The following is a 23,424-nucleotide window of genomic DNA, read 5'->3' as shown; positions in this document are numbered from 1 at the left end:
GGCTGCCAAGGCCGGGCCGAGGCGTCTCTGCGTTCTCACTGGGTGACTGAGGATAGGAAGTCCGAGCTGAACAGATGCACGCATGCGCAAGGCTCGACCAGGCATTTCCGGTCTTCCTGACAGCTTGTACAGTGTTTCTCGTCTATCACCCGTGGGCGGGACGTATAGTGGGCTGATCTGGAATGTTTTTGAAAATGGGCATTTGTCCAAGTTTGCATTTGGTTGTTCTGTGACCATTGTAGCTATTCTCGTCATATCTCGCAAACCTAACCTTTTCCCGCCTTTCTTCTACAAACTCATTCATTCATTTTTGGGCGCCTACGCTTTGCCAAGCACTGTGCTGGGAAAGAGGATGAATCAGTTTGTGAGCAAGGAGTTTCCAACAGCGTTTGCGAGACAGGACAAATCTATGAGTGTGTAAAGGATAAAGGCTGGGAAATTAAGGCTGATTAAGGATTCCAGAAGCCTTTTTGGAAAAGATTTCAGCGTGCTCAACCTAAGACTCTTTACCCTCTCTCTTACCTAAAGCATTTGTTTTGAATGCACATATTTATGTAAGAAGTGCCCTGGCTCAGACTAAACCCTGTATTGGGGGAGGGGGTGGTCGTGAAATTTTTTGGGTGAAAAGTGCTATTTTAAAAGTTGCAAGCAAGTTTTGCCTTTTCGGACAAACTAAGCAAAAAGCAATTCGAATTCACCTTGTCCCCAGTTCACCAGATAGAAGGACCTGGGGTAAAATTAATTCAGGGTGAGAAGTCATGTTCTTTTAGTACTGTAAATAGTGTGATCTTTTTTCAGTCATAAGTCTCTGAGAAAAATAGCTTTAAGAGTGAAATATGTGAGTTTAGAATGCTTTTTGCCTCAGAATTGTATTTTCCAACCGTGTGTATTGTCCTTTGAGCAGTTAATTGCTTGCTGGAATTGGTGAGCAGAGTATCACAGAAGGAGTGAAAAAAAAGTTCTTTGCTTGTTGTTTAGAACCAAGTAATCCAGATTTGGGCAAATGGACTGCTGTCCAATAATAGTATTCTGATATTTTTGAGATTGGATAAAAACATACAAATATGGGCAGAGGTAAAATATTCTCCCCAGGAAGTGAATATTACCACTCTCAATCTTTCTATAAAGAGGTCAGATCCTAGGGCAGGACATTAAGTGATTAACCTTCTCCTGGAATAAGGGGAGTTTCTTCTCTCTATGCTCCCAGAAAAGAGGCACTCACTCAAGAGTTTTACAATTGAGGAGAAATAAACTGATCCCTGTTCCACTGAGGTCAGCAGAAAGCTAGTAAGAGAGGCACTCATAAGATGGTCTTGTAGTGGGGCTGGAGTTTGTGGACTCTGAAAGCAGCTAGAGGTTCTTTATGTTATAATTCCTTCATGCTTCATCATCAAACAATTAGTGAAGTATTATTTAATGCTAAAACCTGTTCCCTGCCGCCACTGATCAAATAGAGAGATGGGGGTAGTGCTGGTTCCTCAGGTTAAAGCAGAAGAAGCAGGAGCTGCCTAAGCCAAGAAATGAGACATGAGAGAGTAAAGCATTAATTGGAAGCCCAGATCAGAGGTTCAGGTGACATGGGACAAGAAGGACATCTATGCAACATTAAAGCATTTCCCCAGGATTCTCCAGAAATAAACATTTTAAATATTTTAATAAAGAATTTTATTAAAACAATTTACCTCCTGCTGTCCAGTTGGAAGTAGGCTTACAATATTGTGTTCGGGCATGAAATTGAGGACATTTGGGTTTATTTATATGTCATATAAGAGCATGTACAATGAAGCACACAAAATTATCATCTGAGTTTGTTAAAGTGCCTCCTTTAGGTTATAAACACCTTAAAAACCAAAGCCATATCCTGCCCGTTTTCTTGTTTCAGCTTAACACTAAATTGTCCACAAAAACTTTGGTGATCTTTCCTGTTCTTGATCTTCTATAACAATCACATTGTTTAAATTAATTTAAGAGCATATTGAACAGCTAGAACTCACTGCACAACCCAAGGATTAGAACATTACTAATTGTTCTCCTCTGTACTGCTCCCCTACATGGTCCCAGTGCCTCTCTCCTGAATTTTGTGGTTAGTATTCCCTTGGTTTTGGTTTTGGTTTTATATTGTTTAATCACCTAAATATGCATACCTATGGAATATATTGAGTTTTATTTGTTTATAGACATTATATAGAGTATATGTCTATGATTTTCTGGGATATAAAATTTTCACTCAATGCATCCATGCCGTTACATACAGCTGGAGTTCATTTATCTTCATTGCTGAACCATATTCCTTTAGGGGAGTATACCACAATTTTTATTTCCAGTTTCTGCTGTGTGCCTCTTGTACATGTCTCTTATATAAAAATATCTCTTTTTTATATGCTAATACATGGGTTGCTGAATGGTAGATTATGTAAATAGTTAATTGTGTAAGATAATGACAACCTTTGATATCATTAAGCCTTTTATTTGGGGGGAGTGTAAATGATATTTTTGTGGTCTTATTAAAGACTACATTATAACCTTAACTTTTTTTTTTTTTTTTACCAAATACTTGACAATTTAGGCACTTTGTTCTGTATGAAATCTCATGTTATTATTCTGTATCCTTACTTAAATTCTGTTTTTGAGTATCTGTTCATCACCACACCACCACCACCCAGTTTGAGGGCAGTGATTGCATTCTCTCTATCCCTCCAGCATCTGGCATTGACTGCCCTGTGTATGAATAGTAGGCATTTAAGGAATATCTGTTGAATCAGTAAAATAGTTATTACTGTTTCTCTAATGTGCCTACAGTTGCTGATGCTACAGGTCTCTGTACTTAGGCTCCCAAAATTTACAGGTGATTACTGCCCACAGAGCAATAACCTGAGTTGAACCAGTTACCACCATTACAAAAAAACATGGTTTCTCCCCAACAAATGGAGACACTGAGTTTAGCTACTGCTGCCCTTTGTTAATGAAGCACAAAAGGCTAAGTTATCATATAACTATTACTTATTAAGCATGTATGGTCACATTTATTGGGCTAAGCAACAATAAAGCCATTAAGAAGATTGTTCTAGGAATTCCACATGTAATAACACCTTTAAAGTAGTTAGGAAACATTTTACCTTCTTTTTTTGTGTGGTGCTTAGAAAGGTAATGAACAAGAGAAAATTGACGTCATGCTCACCTGACCCTTTGTCCTATGTCCAGGCGAATTTGGTTTTAAATGAACACCAAGAATTAGGCATGTGAAAGTTTGAAATTTGTGAATAAAGGACATTCCATGTAAGGAAAAACCTTTGACCACACCTGTAGCAAGGGGATAAATCAGGCTCTATGTTCAAAGGTTACTTTCCAAGTTTGGCAGCCATCTGAAGAAGGATTAGTATTGCATTGTGGTTTTGAGAGAGGCGGTCAGCTCATTTACCTACCACCTGCTCTTTCTCCCTGAAAGTCTGTTTGGCTAAAACTCTTCAGATAGAAGAGGGAAAATCCTAAGAATGGAAAAAAGAAATTCTCAGATTGGACAGAAAATGGAACAAAGTCTATGAGCCTTGTAAGCAAGTTGGATGAAACTTGTGTCCATCGTGTCCTCCTTTAGTAGTTACTATAAATCATTTTGAAAATTGCAATAATCTCAGCTACCTTCAGGGGAACCAAAGAAAGAATATAAGTTTCTCCATGGGTGAGAATTTCAAAGGAGAGGTTATGTCCCTCTTCAGAATGAGCTCTGTTGTGATGACAGTCAGCTAAAGGAGGAAAACTACAAAACAGAAGGGGAAACTCATTAGAACCAAATAAGGGCCATTTGATCAGATCAGCCTCCCTTCCATTGGACAAACATAAAGATCTGTTTGCATAAAGAAGCTGCTGGCCCATGCAGAGTGAATAAAGGAGAAAATTATTATATTCTTATCATGTAACCTTTGAGTGAGTCATTCTTAGCACCAGCTAAGCAAAACACTTCAGTCTGTCCTACCAGTTGCAAATCCACTGAGACCCTAAAATGGGGTTCTGTGTCCAACCCCTCTTTAGAAAAATTGTTCCTTGAAGACAGTTCTTCCTAGATGTTATAACCCTAGAGCCTGGCACCTCCTAGGTGTTCAATACATATTTATTGAATGAAAGAATAAAAACTAAGTTCTCCATCATTTTGTAGGGCAAGCTTCCAGAAGAAGGGAGTAGCCATCACTGGTAATTTCCTGGCTCCCAGTAGTATAGGATTTTATCTGTAAGAATTTAAAATTGTTTACTTTTATTCATTTATGTCTCCTGGAGACAGTGCTGAGTTTCCTCTGTGCAGTCTCCGAGTTAAGGTTGAAAGACTGATGCCCCCAGAAGGACAGGAGATCTCACAACCTTTCATTGGATTAAGAGGAAGTTAGTCAACAGATTGATGGCTGCCAGAGGGAATGAGGGTTAGGGGACCAGGTGAAAAAGGGGATGGGACTAAGAAGTTCAAATAGGTAGTCACAAAATAGTTATGAGTATGTAAAGTACAGCATAGGGAATATAGTCAAAATATTGTAATAACTAAGTATGGTACCAAATGGGTACTCGAAATATTGGGGGATCATGCTGTAAAGTATATGATTGCCCAACCACTATGCTGTACACCTGAAACTAATGCAAATAATACTGAATGTAAACTATAATTGAAAAATAAAATAAAATAAAACACACTAGCTATGAATAAATAAGTAAATATCTCCAAAAAAAAGTAGGTTTTTTTAGCTCTTTTAAGAAACCTAGATGTCAGATTCTAGAAACTATACATGTCAAATCCAACTCTGAGTACTTGGAGGCTCTTGAATCTCTATTTTAACATTTATGCCAATGATCCTGCTCTTGTCTCACTATATAATTGTGTAATTAAAAAAGGCATTCTCAAGAAGCCATTTCAATGAAGAAAAACTCACTCATAATAAAAGATGCAAATAAAACCACAATATGCCATTTTAACAAAAATCAAAAAGTTTCATAACACTTTACAGAAAAGGATATGGCAAAATAGACATCAATGCTTTGCTGTGGGGGGTTTAAGTTGATACCAACTAAAGGGTGTTACGGTAATATTTATCAGCATCTAAAATACCCAACCCTGTATGACCCAGCAATTCCATTTCTAGGGTGCCAGAGAAACCATTGCACATGAGAACACAGATACCCATTAATATATTATTTTCAAGTAAAAGAACATACACACATACAGTTAGATCTCAAAAACATTTTATTGAGTAAAAATGCAAGTTTCAGAGAGTTGTGTTACTGTGCAGAAAAGATTTAACATAGCAGTCTGAGACTGCTACACTTGGGAAGACCTGCTTACAAGGTTGGCCCACAGCTGGTGCCTGGGAACTAGGGTTTCAGGAGCATTCCCAACAGTCTTTGATAAGAATGGTGCACTATGCCTAAACAGTATGTATAAATAATGTGTTTTACACTAAAAACCTGCTTGCTTTCTGGGAGTCTGGAATTTTGGTATATGCCAGGCAGAGGGTGCCTTTATAACCAGCCCCAAATAAAACACCTGAGCACTGAGTTTCTAATGATCTTCCCTGGTAGACCACATTTCACATGTGTAGTCACAATTCATTACTGGAAGAGCTAAGCTAATCCTATGTGACTACACTACAAAAGAACTTTTGGAAGCTTATGCCTGATTTCCTCCAGGCTTCACCCCTTTGCTAATTTTGTTTTATGTTGTTTTGCTGCAATTAATCTTAGTCATGAATACAACGCTATGCTGAATCCTCTAAGTTCTACTGAATTATTTTGGGGGTGGTTTTGGGGCAACTAAACTAGTTCTCAATATCACTTATGTAAAAAATAAAGAGAAGCCCTGGATAGTTTGGCTCCGTTGTTAGAGCATCGGCCTGCAGACCTAAGGGTCACAGGTTCGATTCCCAGTCAAGGGCACATACCTGGGTTGCAGGTTCAATCTCTGGTCCAGGTCCTTTGGGAGGCAAGCAAATGATGTGTCTCTCTCACATCCATGTTTCTCTCTCTCTCTCTCTCTCTCTCTCTCTCTCTCTCTCTCTCTCTCCCTTCTCTTTCCCTTACACTCCATCTGAAAACCAACGGAAAAATATCCTCAGAGGAGGATAAACAATTTTTTTTTAATTTACAAAAAGAGAAGAAAAAAAGCACACACATGACTGAATTTCTGTGGGATATAATTCTGTGTATACTTATTTCTTAAAAACCTGGAAGGGTACACACCAAACTTATTACAGTGGTTAACTGTGGGAAGAAGGGAAAGGAAGAGGTGAGGAGGGGGCTGGGTTGGTAGAAATAAGTCAAAGGGAACTTTGGTTTTATTTGGCACACTCTTTTCAATTTATTTTCTCTTTTAAAAAAATATACACATGTAATACTTAGGTGGGAAAAGTATTAAGTTCATTTAAAAATAATCTAAGCCTGCATTTAGAGTCACACAATTTTAGGGCTAGTAGGGAATTTAGAGTTCACCCAGTCCTTTCCATCACCTTACAAAGGTAGAGCCTCAGGCTTATGCCCAGAGAGGCCAATGTCTTGCCTCAAGTCACATGACTTGTAGTTGGGACCACAACTCCCCATCCAGTCCAGCATGCTTCCTAATCTGAAATTGCTGGTATGTATTGTGGACAGAAAAAATAATCTTTTTTGTTATTGCAAAGGTCCAGAAGGTCTCAACTGTTATATCATGGTTTCATAACAGCTTGTATCAAAGTTCAGCAAATTATCAATGTCATACTTCCACGTGTAACAAAGCTCTACTGGAAGAAGATAAAAATTGAACTATGGTTCCCTGGGAAATATAGTTCGAAAGCCATAGCAGCACTAGCTTGTACCACTCCACTTTTTTTTTTCTTTTCTTCTTTTGGGTTAAAATAAAGAATAACATTATGTAGAATTTTTAAGAAACATGATCAGTATCTTGTGAAAAGGATTTATAACTATTTCTACTTTTTGAAATTATTCACAAATCAGAACTTTAAAAACTAACTCCAAAGTTTATAGTTGCTATTGGTAGTATAGAACAATACAACCACTTTGGAACAGTGTTTAGCAGTTTCTTACAAATATTTTCACCAAATGTAATAGGTAAAGGGCTCATAACACTAATAAAAAATATATACTGATTCATTTATTTGACACTATAATATTTAAAAAATGGAAATGATGTGGATACCCAATAATAAAGCAACTTAGTAAACTATGCTATATTATGCAATCATTAATTATTATAAGGACTACATTACTGGGTAATTTTAAGAAAAAATCAGAATAAAATTTTATTTACTATAATTACAGTTATGTAAAGTTCTTATATAATCAAACAAAAAGCATAAAGGAACAATGAGAAGTAGCACAGTGTTTTAAAAATACAAATGTAAATGTAACCTGCCCCATCTGCACCCTGCGCCCTTTGCCCCCAGGGTAGAACCTATTCCTGGTGGCCTTCCTGGGCTTCATCTGCGCAGCCAGGCACTGAAAGTCCCAGGGTCACACTGAGGAGGTTGCACAGAGCCAGGGAGCTCCGGTGGCTGACAGGCTGGTATAATCCAGCCAGCACTTCTGGCCTGGTTTCCCAAATGTTTGCAAAGAATGCCAAGCTCTTCTGATGAGGCAATGACCAACTGATAGCAGTGGTCTTGAGAATATCTTTTTGTAGATGACAGAAAAAAGAAAAGAAAAAAAGAGGCAGATAAACTTTAAAATGGGAAGAATTGGATAAAAAGTGAATCAGACTCCTGTAGCTAAACAGTTTAGCGAGCTCTGAACTGTAGGTTAAGGCCCAGGAAAGGAAACCCAGAGGTCAGGGTGGTTTGTTCCCAAAGAAACTGCTTGTGCTGCCACAGTCAAAAGGCTACAGGGCACTATGATCACACAGCACAAATCAGAACCACAGAAGTTGGTCCCATATAATGGCATGAAAACCAGTTCAGCAAGTAGTCTGTCTTCCATTCCTGAAATTTTCTTTTTAAGTAAGTCACTCTTCCATTTCTATAGTTTCTGTCCATGCTCCTCAACTTCCCAGGGAACAAATAATTTCTCACTTTTCTTGCCCACCCCATTCAAACCCTGCTCAGACAAGGATCTAACAGGCTCATTCAGAGTAAGAGAAATATTGAGGAGCCTGAAAGTGGTTGTCTTCCCAGAGGGTACTTGTATTTTGTCAGGAGATGTAGTGGATGCTGCCAGCAGCCCATCTTTGGCGTAACTGTCCATTCTCCCCTTTAGAACATCCCATTGATCAAGTCGTCCTCCATTCCACCACCTCACAGCAGGTATGTGACCCAGGCTGGACCAACATTCCCTGAACACAATGCCTGTGGGCACACAACCAAGCAAGGTGTACCAGTCCTTAGGTCTTTTCCTCTCCCTGCTCCTGCTTTGTCCCATATTACAGGGGACTGAGCCCCACAGGTTTCTGGCTCCGCTGGCTTCTGGTTGGCTACAGCTAATGGGAGACACTGATAGGAGATTGCAAGGAAGAAGGACGGAGATGCCAATGGCCAATTTCCACCCATGTCTACCCGATTTGAGAATGAAACCGAACACAGAGGCACAAAAAGCCCAAAAAATAGGGAGATAAAAAGAATCTTCACACATTCTTTGAACTCCTTGCATTTAAACTCTAAATGTAAAGTTAACATTATCATGTTTTATATGTCCAAAACCAGGGCTCTTTTGAGAGTAAAAGGGACTGCTAGTAATACTTAGGTCAAGACAACAGGCGCAGATTAAGACTGGCTCAAGCAAACCAGAACATACAGTCACCCTACCTAAAACCAACTTGGCCTTTGGACTTTACCATTAATTGAGCCATTAAATTCTCTCTGACCCTTAACCTAATTTGAGTTGGATTTTTATCAGTAAATGAAAAGATTCCTGACCAGTGCATGAGGTAAAGGCTTAAATCAATAGAATTGTTCCCTCGTGGTAGGATTTCAGGGTAGGTATATCAATGTCTGCCTGATTTAGCCTCCACAATAAGTATGTGGAGCTTGCACATTTATGGTACAATCATTCCAGGAACATGATATAGAATTCTGGTTGCTGTGTTCCAAATGTGATGAAAAAGTGCAAAAAAAAAAAAATCAAGGAAACACATGTACTCCACCCTCAGACTAAATGTGGCTCTTTGGTGATTTTTCTGTTTTTCCACATTTAAAATAGCTCTTACTTGAGGTTTATTCTCCTCTAAATGTATATTTCAGGATACAAAGTAGGTCAACCACATCTTATAATTTTCCTTGTGTCCAGCCCCTTCTAAACCTCACACTATACCACCACTAAAACACTGACCTCTAAGAACTGCTTTTCATCTTTATTCTTTTCCCTTTACTTTTTCCCATCATCCTCTAAGGTCTCAATTATCCTACAGATGAAGCAGCCTCTTGTTGTCTGGCCTAAGAATCCAACAGTCGTTTAAACCATTTCTATAAAAAAACAAATGTACTTTAGGTTGTGGTGAGAAGTGTATGCCACAGCTCACCTGACACTTGTTAGTCCCTTCGTGCAGTGTAGTCACAGCAGCTGTCTACTCTGATAAAACAGAACACAGCAATTCAAAGACTGTGTTTCCTAATTCTAGAGGGAGTACTCCCCACCCCAGAGGAGGTCATATTTTTATTTAGGAAATCATTCATAATTCAGGTATTAGAAATTTCGTGAGCAGTTAGTTAGATCTTTTAAAAGCCATAAGGAGTGACTGTGACTAACTTTTTCATTTTGTGAGTTTCGGTGTCATTTTGTCAATAAAAGGGCATCAAGAAGTGGAAGGAAATATCCAGAGGCTTTAATAACCAGCTAATCCTTCTGTGTCTCACTGCCCATTTCTCATACAGCCAACCCCTCAGGTCATAAAACATGATTTTTTTTTAAACAAGAAATTCCCTTTCAAGAGGCTAAATAGATGCAAAATTTTTAAATGGACAAGCATATACAAATTTTAAATATTCACAGATCAAAATTATGATACATACAAGCAACTCTTCGCAGTGTTCATTAGAAGTCATTTTGTTCTGGGTGGTAATTTTTCTGCTCATATCCTTTGTAGTAAATTATAAAAGAATGTGTTTATGTTCTACATGTTTCTCAAAGTTTGTCACAGACTTTATGATATAAAGAGCAATGATAATCTTGAATTACCTTGAATGCAGGGTGGAACTCAACCTCACTCAGATAAGAATCTGTTGAATAATAGAAAAACGATCAAATCCACTATCCCTGATGATAAACAATAGGTTTAACTTAATTGTTAACCTTGAGCAAAATATATTGAGGGAGACTTTCCAGAAGGACAGGATAATAAAGAAAAGAAGTAGAGCCATGGCCGGTTTGGCTCAGCAGTTAAAGTGTCAGCCTGCGGTCCAGAGAGACCCGGGTTCGGTTCCCGCTAAGGGCACGTACCTCGGTTGCAGTTTGTCCCCGGCTCTGGTTGGTCATGCGGGTGGCAGCCACTCAATATGTCCCTTTCACATTGACACCTCTCTCTCTCTCTCTCTCTCTCTCTCTCTCTCTCAACAAAAAATGGAAAAATGTCCTCGGGTGAGGATTAAAAAAAAGAAAAAAAAAGAAAAGAAGTAGAAAAAGCAAAATCACACAAGTTGCATCAAAAGGACCCCAGAAGGTAACAGTTTTACTGTCTAGATGCTTTCGTTTTCTTGGTCACTTTCAGAGAGTGTCATTTCTTTGGTCATGACAAATGGCTCCAGCAGCCTAAAGCGTTCATTTAGGGCTGGCCAGGATCTGAGCATGTTATACATCTTCACCCGCAGCCCCAGGGATGCTGATGGCCTCCGAAACGTCATTCTCCCAGTGGATGACGACAGCGACTTCAACACTTCAGAAGCTTTGTTCTGGAAGATTTTTGTTCTGACTGTGTGGAGGATAAAAATTTGCAATCCCTGGCAGATAAAATAAAAGCTTAATATTAGGAAAGTGTTGAGATACATACCAGGGAATTGATTTTATTTCACCTTGCATCCCACCCTTTTCTCATCATTCACGACAACTCCCCAACTTGACAAATTAAATAACATCTGTAGTTGAATTGATAGTATTGTGCCAATGTCTATTTCTTGAGTTTGACAATGTCCTGGGGTTATACAAGGTATTAGCATTAGGGAAAGCTGGGCAAAGAGTATGTGGGAACTCTGTACTGATTTTGAAACTTTTTGTATTAAACTGTTTAAAAATAAAATGGTTTTAAAAATAAATATCCATGGATGTCTCCCAGATTGGCATCTATATGACCCCAAGTCTTAAAAGAATTTATTTCTAAATTATACTCCATAAATATTGTTTAGGAGACTTCTGGCACTGTGGTAAATAATCTAAAGACTCTGAGTGTTTGACTAAGAGAATCAATACTTACTGGAAAGAGATAAACCAGTTTGCTGGACAGAAGGAGAAAGATTAATTTGATTGTTAACCAATTAGGTGGTATTAAACACATCTGAAGAAGGCCTTGATGTTACAGTAAGTACATGGGGCCCAGCTGGTGTGGCTCAGTGGTTGAGTGTCGACCTATGCACCAAGAGGTCACTGGTTTGATTCCCAGTCAGGGCACATGCCAGGGTTTTGGGCTTGATCACCAGTTGGCGGCGTGCAGGAGGCAGCCGATCAACAGTGATGGTTCTCTCTCACATCAATGTTTCTATCTCTTTCTTCTTCTCCCTTGCTCTCTCTCTAAATATCAATAAAATATATATTTTTTTTAAAAAGGAAGTAACATGGGCACTTGAGTTTCAGAAGGACAAAAGTGGCCATCCTGATTGTTCAATGGAGAGAAATTTATTTTTGGGGACATGAGAAATCTAGTCTCTAGAAAAGCTCCTCTTTATGGGGTACACTATTTCATATGGCTTTTCCAGAATTTAAATTCTAAGTCAAAGACAATACTGGATAGAATTTCTGGTTGTACAATAATTAGGAAATAATTAGGAAAAGACCTAGACCATGGAGAATCTATGAAGACACTATTATGTAGAATTTCTGTGCTCCCTAAAATCCCAAAGATGTTATTTGAAAAGACAAAATGTATGAGTCAAACTAATATCACTAGTACAAGGATCAAATTGTGCCTTTTAAGTAATATCTATAGCACTTAGCAAATAAATGTTTATTAGCATTATAGCATTCTAATCTAGAAGGAGTCTTACATGTGAATTAATCTAGTCATTCCTACACTTTACTGTACATAAAAGTCACCTGGGCCCTTGTTTTAAGTGAAGATTACAAGCTCTTGCTCTGTGGATTCAGACTGAGTAGGTAAGGGGCAAGGTCACCAGGAATAAGCATTTTAACACACTATGTACATTCTGATGTAGGCAATATTCAGACCCACTTGGAAAGACGGTGTTAATTTTAACATCCCCTTCCATTTTATATTTTATATCCCTTGCTCAGAGAAGGTGTGTCTTACCTAAAATTATATGAACCATTAATGTTAAAGCTGAAAGACAGCCTAAGTCTCCTGACTTTTAATCCAATGCTCTTGCCACGTGGCCACCCTCGGTTTTACAATGCAGTATGAACATTTTGTAATGGTCCTCTATTTTGTAATGTGCCTCTCCTTTGCATGGAGAAGACGATATCCTTGACCATACCTTTTTTAAAGACACTTTTCTGAATTCCTGATCACTCTAGGCAACAAGACCATGGTCAATTGGCAATCCCAGACTAAGTTTACCCTATTTATTGCTCTTCTGGGGAATTTCCACTGGGTGCTGCCAAAAATAAAGAACTGCCCTATATCCATTTAAATTTAGTGGCAGGCACACATCCATTGTTTAAGGGAGTTATTCTTAAAAGACACTGAAGAGGACTGCCTGGGACAGACGGTGAGGAGCTCTCAAACACTGAACGTGAGGTAGCCATTCATACAGACAAGCCGCTCTCCACGTGGCACTATACAAATTCCCCATCATTTGTGGTCAAGTCAAATTTATCTAAGGCCCTTCTCAATGATTTCCATTTTGTATCAAAGATTTCCTGTTTCAGTGATATTTGACCAGACGCAGAAACAACCAGCATCAATTATACACAGTGGTTATTATTCTCAGCAACCTAATGAGACAATTACCAAACATTCCAGTTTACTTCACAAAATATTAAAGTATAGCCCATCCTGATATCAAACAGAATGCAAAAGATATACACAAGCATGTTTCTTATACTAGAGAAATAGTAATCTAGTTGAGGAGATGAGACTTCTATGTAAAAAAAAAAAAAAAAGTTAATTTTTGAGTACAAGAAGTGGGACAAAAGAACTTACAAAACTACAATACTTCTATTTTACTTGAGTTACATTAATAAAGCTAGATTTAAAGTCAAGGATTAAAGCCTATACATAAATAATCTATGTAGATTGTACCAATGTCAATTTCCTGGGTTTGATAATGTATTGCGGTAATGTAGGATACTTTCATTAGAAGAGCTAGGTAGAGGGTATATAGGAACTCTCTGTACTATTTTTGTAACTTTTTATGAATTCAAAGTTATTTAAAAAATATTTAAGGGATGGTATAAGAATGTAGAGAAACCCCCCCCCACACACACACAAAAAGATAAATTTTAAATTGTAGCAATAGAACCAGGAGGTAGGAAGCAGCTAAACTGTGTTAATAATATTACCCTAAAAAGGGAAGAATCAATACATATTGTTTTACTCTGGAAATTGAAAATTGTTCTTATAAATTGTAGTAATGTTTAATAAACAAAGAATAATTTAAAAAATGATGTTCTAATTATTAGAAAAGGTTAAGTAAAAGAGAACACAATTTATATAGCACAATATATAAACTAAGGAAAAAGCATGGTTAAATGTGAAAAAAAATAAGATGATAAAATAAATAAGGTTAAATATATTCATTCTGATAGCTAATATTTAGCTAAACAGCTAAAAAGGTTAACTTTTTTAATAAAATGTAAAAAAATGAGAGTATAATTTTTAAATCTAAATATATAGGGTCTAAAAAGAAATAAGTCAAGAATGAAGTGGCACAGAAAACTTAAAGGTAAAATAACTAAATAAATAGATTAAATAAGATCAAATAAAAACAAATTAGAAGTTGCTATATTACATATAGAAAATCAGTTTCCAAGACACAATGGGATTGAGAATGACCTGTTCTATTGATAAAAAGTAAAATTTACCAGAAATGTACAACATCCATAAATTTCTAGGAACATGATAATACAGCATTAAATTGCAGAAAGACAGTTAAATGTTGTAAGAATAATCAGTAGAAAATAAGTGTAATAGGGAATCTTATATGCCTTTATCAGTCATTGATGAACAAATTAAAGACAAATAAGATGGTATAAAAAATAATTTGGAAACTAAATTTATTACCTTTAAAAAGTACATATGTGCCCCGGCCAAAGTAATTCAGTGGTTAGAGCATCGGTCAATGGACTGAATGGTCTCAGGTTCAATTCTCAGTCAAGGACATGTACCTGGGTTGCAGATTCAATCCCTAGCTCTGGTCAGTCATGCAAAAGACAACCAATCGATGTGTCTCTCTCACATCAATGTTTCTCTCTCTTTCTCTCCCTCTCTCCCTCCCTCTTTTTATCTCTTCCACTCTCTCTAAAAAAAAAAAAAAATCAATGAAAAAATATCCTCAGATGAGGATTAACAACAACAAAAAAGGTACATATGTGACATGTTACACATACAGATATTCTCAGAAGGTAATCTCAATAAATATCCAATGGAAAATGTTAAACGTAATATGTGGAATTTGAAGAATTATCTCTTTGTTTTTAGGGTTGACGTTCTGGAGGGTAAGGACTCTTTCCTTGCCTCATACAAGTGATTCAGTGATTACATTTGTTCACACAAATGATCCTGGTGTAGTGTGATTACTTTAAAAGAAGGGCACTTTTATTTTATTAAAATATAATTCACTTGAAAAAGATGGCAGCTGGCCGGACCTGAGGGAGGGTGAGTGCATGAGAGAGTGAGCCAGTGTGGGAGAGAGTATGAGTGGATGTAAAGGTGGACGACCAAACTCGTGCAGCGCAGAGACGTGGACCAGAAGGTTCCTATGCTGTGGATGTGAACAGCCAGCTACTGCAGTAAGCAGCTCTTCAGGGCACTTTTCCCTGTACCACAGGGAGGACTATTTTGGAAGATCTCAGGTCTTCCCTGGGAAGAGGCAGTGGGAGCAGCTAGGGACCAGCAACCTGAGCCCACCAGTGCACCTGGCACCATCGGACCACTGGACACCCTGTGTCAACACAGACCAGTGCACAGTAGTGGAGCTGTCAAGGTGCCTGCTGCAGAAATCGCAAACAGCCAGGAGCCCAGCACCATCCCCTACAGTAGCAGCAGGATCAGAGTCAAGATATACCCCCAGCAACACAGGCTGGGGAACAGACATCCATTCCCAGGCAACAGAAGTACAGACCAGCAGCTGAGCCCAATCCCCAAAAACTATGGCAAAGGCTGAGCAGAAACTGAGCCCCACTGGGCAGCAGCACTCCCCAGCCACCAGTGGCAGGACCTGGGGCTCCACAGGGGCCTGGGCAACACAGCTGCCCACAAGAGTGGAGGGGAGCCAGGACACCAGACAGACCTGTGCAACCCAGCACCCCACGAGAATGGTGGGGAGCCAGGGCTTGAGAGGGACCGGTGCGATCCAGCTGGCCCCAGGACCTGTGGGGAGCTGGAGCACCAGAGAGGCCGGTGTGACCCAGCTGCCCACAAGATAGGTGTGGAGCTGGGTCTCCAGATAGGACTGTGTGATCCAGCTCCCGATGGGATCAGTGGGAAGCAGGGGCACCAATGGGGCCTGTATCACCCAGCTGCCCACAAGATCAGCAGGGAGCCAGGGCTACAGTGAGGCCTGTGTAAGACAGCTGCCCACAGTGCGGCAGGGAGCCTGGCTCCAGCAGGGCCTGAGCTATACAGCTACAGGTGGCACCAGCGACCAGCCAGGAACACAGCTCTAGAGTGGCTCATGTGATCCAGCAGCAGCACCTACCAGGACACACCAATACCAACCAGCACTTTTTATAACAGTCCCTTCAGCATTTCTTATAGTGTTGAAGGGACTGTTGTAAAAAGAATAAGAAACAGAGAGAGAGAGGAACACAGGCATAAAATTAAAATGACAACTAATAACTATGTATCAATAATTACCTTAAATGCAAATGGCTTAAATGCTCCAATCAAAAGACATAGGGTAGCTGATTGGATGAGAAAACACGACCCATACATATGCTGTCTACAAGAGACCCACATCACAACAAAAGACTTACACAGGATGAAAGTACAGGGTTGGAAAAAAATTATCTAAGCAAATGGAAATGATAAGAAAGCTGGTGTAGCAATATTCATATCTGACAAGATAGACTTCAAAACAAGGGTCATAATAAGAAACAGAAAAGGTCACTACATAATATTAAAAAGATCAATCCAACAAGAGGATATAACCCTGGTAAATATATATATACACCAAATACGAGAGCACCAAAATATATTTTAAAAATACTTCTGGAGAACTTCAAGGGAAAGATCAATAGCAACAAGATCATAGTGGGTGATTTTAATATGCCACTGACACCACTGGATAGATCTTCTAGGGAAAAAAAATTAAAAAGGAATTAGAGTCCTTACAAGACAAACTAGATCAATTGGACTTCATTGATATTTACAGAATATTTCACCCCAAAGCTGCAGAATACATATTCTTCTCAAGTGCACATGGGTCATTCTCAAAGATAGACCACATGTTAGGACACAAAGAAAGTCTCTACAAATTCAAGAAGATTGAAATCATATCAAGCATCTTCTCAGATCACAGTGGCATGAAACTAGAACTCAATTACAATAAAAACACACAAAAGCATTCAAACACTTGGAGGCTAGATAGCATGTTATTAAACAATAAATGGGTTGCTAATGAGATCAAGGAAGAAATTAAAAACTTCCTGGAAACAAATGAAAACAAACACAAAACAACACAAAATCTATGGGACACAGTGAAAGCAGCCCTGAGAGGGAAGTTCATAGCACTACAGGCCTACCTTGAGAAATAAGTAAAAGTTCTAATTGACTTTCTAACCCTACAGCTCAAAGAACTAGAAAGTAAACAAAAGGAAAAACCCAGAGTTAGTAGGAGGAAGAAAATAGTAAAGGTCAGAGCAGAAATAAACAACATAGAGACTAAAAAAACAATTCAAAGATCAATGAAACAAAAAGTTTGTTCTTTGAAAAGATAAATAAGATCGACGGACTTTTAGCAAGACTCACCAAGAAACAAAAAGAGAGAAACCAAATAAAGAAAATCAGAAATGAAAGAGAAGTAACAACTGACACCACAGAAATACAAAGGATCATCAAAACATACTATGAACAATTATATGCCAACAAATTGGACAATCTAGGAGAAATAAACAAATTTCTAGAAATACACAACCTCCCAAAACTGAGATAGAAAACTTGAACAGACAAATAACAACAAAGGAAACTGAAGATGTAATTAAGAAACTCCCAGCAAACAAAAGCCCAGGCCCAGATGGCTTAATGGGGAAGTTTCACCGAACATTCAAAGCAGATCTTATACCCATTCTCCTCAAACTATTCCAAAAAAATCCCAGAAGACGGAACACTTCCAAACTCATTTTATGAGGCCAGCATAATCTTAATTCCAAAATCAGATAAAGACACTATAAAGAAAGAAAACTACAGACCAATATCCCTGATGAACACAGATGCCAAAATCCTGAACAAAATATTAGCAAATCGGATCCAGCAATACGTCAAAAAAATTATTCATCATGACTAAGTGGGATTTATCCCAGGCATGCAAGGATGGTACAATATTTGCAAATCAATAAATGTGATACAACACATAAACAAAATGAAAGATATAAACCATATGATATCAATAGATGCTGAAAAAGCATTCAACAAAATTCAGCACCCATTTCTGATAAAAACGCTTAGCAGTGTGGGAATAGAAGGATCATATCTCAACATGATAAAGGCCATATATAAAAAACCTACAACTAACATCATACTCAAGGGCAAAAACTAAAAGCATTCCCCTTAAGAATGGGAATAAGACAGGGATGCCCACTTTTGCCACTCTTATTTAACATAGTACTGGAAGTCTTAGCCACAGCAATTAGATATGAAGACAAATAAAGGGGACTCAAATTGGAAAGGAGGAAGTGAAAGTGTCATTATTTGAAGATAACATGATATTGTAGATAGAAAATTCCATCAAAAATCTACTAGACTTAAGAAATAAATTTGGCAAAGTAGTAGGATACACAATTAATGTCAAGAAATTGATGGCATTCTTATACACCAATGATAAACTCACAGAAAGAGAAACTTAAAAAACAATCCAATTTACCATCGCAGCAAAAAAATTAAGATACCTGGGAATAAATTTAATCAAAGAAGTAAAGGACCTTTTCACAGAAAACTACAGGTCACTGAAAAAAGAAATAGAGGATGATATAAAAAAGTGGAAGCACATACCTTGTTCATGGATTGGAAGAATTAACATCTTTAAAATGTCCACATTACCCACAGCAACCTATAGATTCAATGCAATCCCTATCAAAATATCAAAGACATATTTCACAGAATTAGAACAAACACTCCAAAAGTTCATATGGAACCAAAAAAGATCCCGAATAGCCACAGCAAACTTGAAAAAGATGAACAAAGAGGGATCACATTACCAAATATCAAAGCCACCGTAATCAAAACAGCCTGGTACTGGCACAAGAACAGGTAGATAGATCAATGAAACAGAACAGAGAACCCAGAAATCGACCCAAGACAATATGCTCAATTAATATTTGACAAAGGCGGCAAGAGCATACAGTGGAGTCAAGACAGTTTGTTCAATAAATGTTGTTGGGAAAATTGGGCAGCTACTTGCAAAAAAATGAAGCTAGACCACCAACTTACACCATACACAAAAATAAACTCAAAATACATAAAAGATTTAAATGTAACTTGTGAATCCATAAAAATTCTACAAGAAAATGCAGGCAACAAAATTTCAGACATCATTCACAGCAGTATTTTCAGTGATACAATACCTAAGGCAAGAGAAACCAAGGAAAAAATGAACACATGGGACTACATCAAACTAGAAAGCTTCTGCACAGCAAAAGAAACAAGCATCAAAATGGAAAGAGAACCCACTATATGGGAGACCATAATTGCCAATAATGCATCAGATAAGGGGTTAATTTCCAATATATATAGAGTGCTCACACAACTCAACAAAAGGAAGACAAAGAACCCAATTAAAAAATGGGCTGAGGAACTAAATAGACACACCTCTCCAAACAGGACATACAAATGGCTAAGAGACATATGAAAAAATGCTCAACATCACTAATCATCAGAGAGATGCAAATTAAAACAACTACAAGGTATCACCTCACACCTATCAGAATGGCCGCCATCAACAAATCATCAAACAACAAGTGTTGGTGAGGGTCTGGAGAAAAGGGGACTCTAGTACCCTGCTAGTGGGAATGCAGACTGGTGCAGCCGCTGTGGAAAACACTATGGTGTTACCTCAAAAAGTTAAAAATTGAACTGCCATTTGACCTAGTGATCTCACTTTCAGGACTATACTCTAAGAAACCTGAAACACCAATCAGAAAGAAAATATGTACCCTTATGTTCATAGCAGCACTATTTACAATAGCTACTATCTGAAAACAACCCAGGTTTCTATCAGTAGATGAGAGGATAAAAAGCTGAGGTACAGGTACACAATGGAATACTATGCAGCTATAAGAAAAAAAGATCTCCTATCCTTTGAGATGGCATGGAAGAACCTGGAGAGTATTATGCTAAGCAAAACAAGCCAAGCAGAGAAAGACAAATATCACATGATCTCACTTATTTGTGGAATATAATGAACTAAACAAACTGATAAACAAAATTGACCCAGAGACATAGAGGTGGAGTACAGACTGAGAAACCTTAGAGGAGGAGGGCTGTGGGAGGAAGAGATAAACCACAGAACTTTTATGCATGCATGCATGACCAATGGACGTAGACAACAAAGCTGGGGACGGGGAGTAGAGTGTCAATGAGGGAAAAACGAGAAACGTGTAACAAAAACAAATTAATAAAATAAATAAATAACTCTTTATGTTTTCAAAAAGTTTAAATATATATATAATTCACTCTGCCAGCTTAGGAAATATTTTTCAACACAGCAAAAACAATGTTTGTCGCCCTGGCCGGTTTGGTTCAGCTGTTAGAGCATCTGCCTGCGGTCCAGAGAGACCCGGGTTCGGTTTCCGCTAAGGACGCGTACCTCGGTTGCAGTTCGTCCGTGGCCCTGATTGGTCATGCGGGTGGCAGCCACTCTATGTGTTCCTTTCACATCGATGTTTCTCTCCCTCTCTCTGTTCCTCTCTTTCCCTCCCACTTTATCTGAACAAAAAATGAAAAAATGTCCTCGGGTGAGGATAAAAAAAAAAAAAATTTGTTTAAAGCAATGTTTGTCATAGGAGGAGGCATAGAATTAAAACCATGAAGAAAAATTCTGATTTCAAGATAAGTCTTTCAATAATGAATTTTTGTTTTATCTTAAAATTTTGACATACCCCATACATAATACACAAATACAAAAGTATAAAAAAAAAATCCTCTGAGGTTATACAGAATTATTTTTCTTTTTAATGTACCATTTGGGTTCATCTATATTACTAATTTTGCCATGATGAAAATCAAAAGGTGGTCATAATTTCAAATTTTAAAACAAAGTATGAATAGAATGTTCTAAAAAAGATTTATGATTAAATATATCCTTGAGATAAGACTCAAGGAATAAAAGTATCTTCAGTTCTAGGTATAATTATGTTACACACACACACACACAAAACTTCACATAGTTCTGCTCCTATCAAATCACTCTCTTGAACAATTTTTTATATAGAAAAAACAAAAGACTTCACCAAGAGCCATTTAGAACTAAAAAATGTATTCAGTACAGATTCAGGATGCAAAATCAACACATAGAAACCAGTTGCATTTCTATACACAAACAACAAACCATCTGAAAAAGAAATTAAGAAAATAATCCTATTTACAATAGAATAAAAATCAATGACATAATTAATAATAAATTTAACCCAAGAATGTGAAAGACCTGACACGTAAACAATAAGACATTGAAGATACAAATAAATGGAAAGATAGCCTGAGTTATTGGACTTAAAAAATTAATGCTGTTAAAATGTTCATACTACCCAAACAATATAGATTTAATGTAATCCTTACCAAAATTCCAAAGGCATTTTTCACAGATACAAAAAAATACATTCTAAAATTTGTATAAAACCACAAAAGATGCCAATAGCCAAAGCAATTCTGAGAAAGAAGAATGAAGCCAGCGCCACCACACTTCCTAATTTCAAGCTATGTTACAAAGCTATAGTAATTAAAACAGTATGATACTGGCATTAAAAAAACAAACAAACAAACAAAAAAACTGGCATGTAGATCAGTAGAACAGAACAGAGACCAGATATAAAACTATGCAAGTATGGTCAACTAATTTTTTTTAATCTTCACCCAAAGATACTTTTCTCCATTTATCTTCAGATAGAGTGGGAATGAGAGAGAGAGAGAGAGAGAAACATTAATATGAGAGAGACACATAGACTGGTTGCCTCCCACATGACCCCAACCTGGGCAGGGGACCAAACTGCAACCAAGGTATGTGCCCTTGACCTGAATTGAACCTGCAACTCTTTGGTCGGCGGGCTGATGCTCTATCACTGAGCCAAACCGGCCAGGGCTGGTCAACTACTTTTTGACAAGGGCACCAAGAATACATAATAGGGAAAGGATAATCTCTTAAATAAATGGCGTTGGGAAAACTGAATATCCACATGCAAAGGAATGAAATTGGACCACTATTTTACACCACTCACAAAAATTAACTTGAAATGGACCAAAGATTTAATGTAAGACCTGAAACCACAAAACTCATAGAAGAAAACATTGGGAAAAGAATCTCTAATAATGGTCTTGGCAATAATTTCTTGGCTAGCACACCAAAAGCAGAAGCACCAAAGCTAAAGAGAGTTTGTACAGCAAAGGACACAATAAACTGAAAAGGCAACCTACAAAATGAGAGAAAATATTTGCAAACTATATATCTGATAAGGAATTAATATCCAAAATATATAAGAAATTCACATAACACGATAGAAAAAAACAACCCAGTTTAAAAATAGGCAAAGAACTTGAAAAAATATTTTTCCAAAGAAGACATACAAATGGCCAACATGTACATGAAAAGGTGTTCAACATCATTAATTATCAGGGAAATGCAAATTAAAACCACAATGAGATATTATCTCACACTTGTTAGGATGTCTATTATCAAAAAGACAAAAGATAAAAAAAAATTCTGGTGAGGATGTGGAGAAAAGGGAACTTTTATATGCTCTTGGTGAGAATGTATTTGGTGCAGTCATTATGAAAAACAGAATGGTGGTTACACAAAAAATTAAAACTTGAGCTATAGTATGATCCAGCGGTTCCACTTCTGGGTAGATAGCCAAAGGAAATGCAATCCATATCTTGAAGAGATATCTGCACACCCATGTTTATTGAAGCATTATTCACAATAGCCAATAAATGGAAACAACTTAAATGTCTTTTGATGGATGAATGAATAAAGAAATGTGATATATGTTTATATGACATTTATAAATATATATTACATATAAGCTCATTATACATATATAAATTATAGAGTACTGTTCAGCCATAAAACAGGAGGAAACTATACCATTTGCAACAACAGGGATGAACCTGGAGGGCATAATGCTAAGTGAAATAAATCAGACAGAAAACAACATATATTGTATGGTAGCACATATATAGAGTCTCAAAAAATGCCAATTTCATAAAAAAATAATAGAATGGTGGTTGATAGATGCTGGAGGGAAGGAGAAATGGGATAACATGGGTGAAAGAATGAAAATTTTCAGTTATACAAAAAAAAGTTCAGAGGATCTAACGTAGAGTATGGTGACTAATAATATGATATTTTACACTTGAAATTTGCTGAGTATTTAAGTATTCTCACCACACACAAAAGAGTTAACTATGTGATGTGGATTGTTAGTTATTTTGATCTTGGTAATAATTCTACAATGTATATGTATATCAACTCATCACATTGTAATATATATAATGATTAAACAGGGTGTCTCAAAAAATGTGTACATATTTTAACAGCTTATAACTCACTTAATTCTCACTCCTTTTCAGGTTTAACTGACTTGAAATAATGGGTGAAGCTAGACTAAGTTTTGAACAAAGAAAATATGTCACTAGATATTTTTATGGGGAAACATAAAAGATAAAGTTTATGGTACAAAACTGGCAACAGTTGATGAATTGAGGGCAGCTATTGAAAG

The 23,424-nt window shown here is 37.4% G+C and overlaps 1 protein-coding gene across 1 annotated transcript in view; it reads right to left on the bottom strand.

Moving 5' to 3' along the window:
- Positions 1-10,628: 10,628 nt before the first annotated feature.
- ADGRG7 (adhesion G protein-coupled receptor G7) overlaps positions 10,629-23,424 on the bottom strand; it is a 126,552-nt gene continuing 113,756 nt past the window's right edge. Inside the window, exon 16 of the mRNA XM_036242269.1 lies at positions 10,629-10,889. Coding sequence (XP_036098162.1) covers positions 10,629-10,889 — 261 coding nt within the window. The remainder of the gene's footprint in view (positions 10,890-23,424) is intronic.

Source organism: Molossus molossus, unplaced genomic scaffold, assembly GCF_014108415.1.
Source record: "Molossus molossus isolate mMolMol1 unplaced genomic scaffold, mMolMol1.p scaffold_m16_p_5, whole genome shotgun sequence".
Taxonomy (NCBI): Eukaryota; Metazoa; Chordata; class Mammalia; order Chiroptera; family Molossidae; genus Molossus; species Molossus molossus.
Note: the sequence above shows the minus strand (reverse complement) of the source record. Positions and strands in the feature narration are given on the sequence as shown.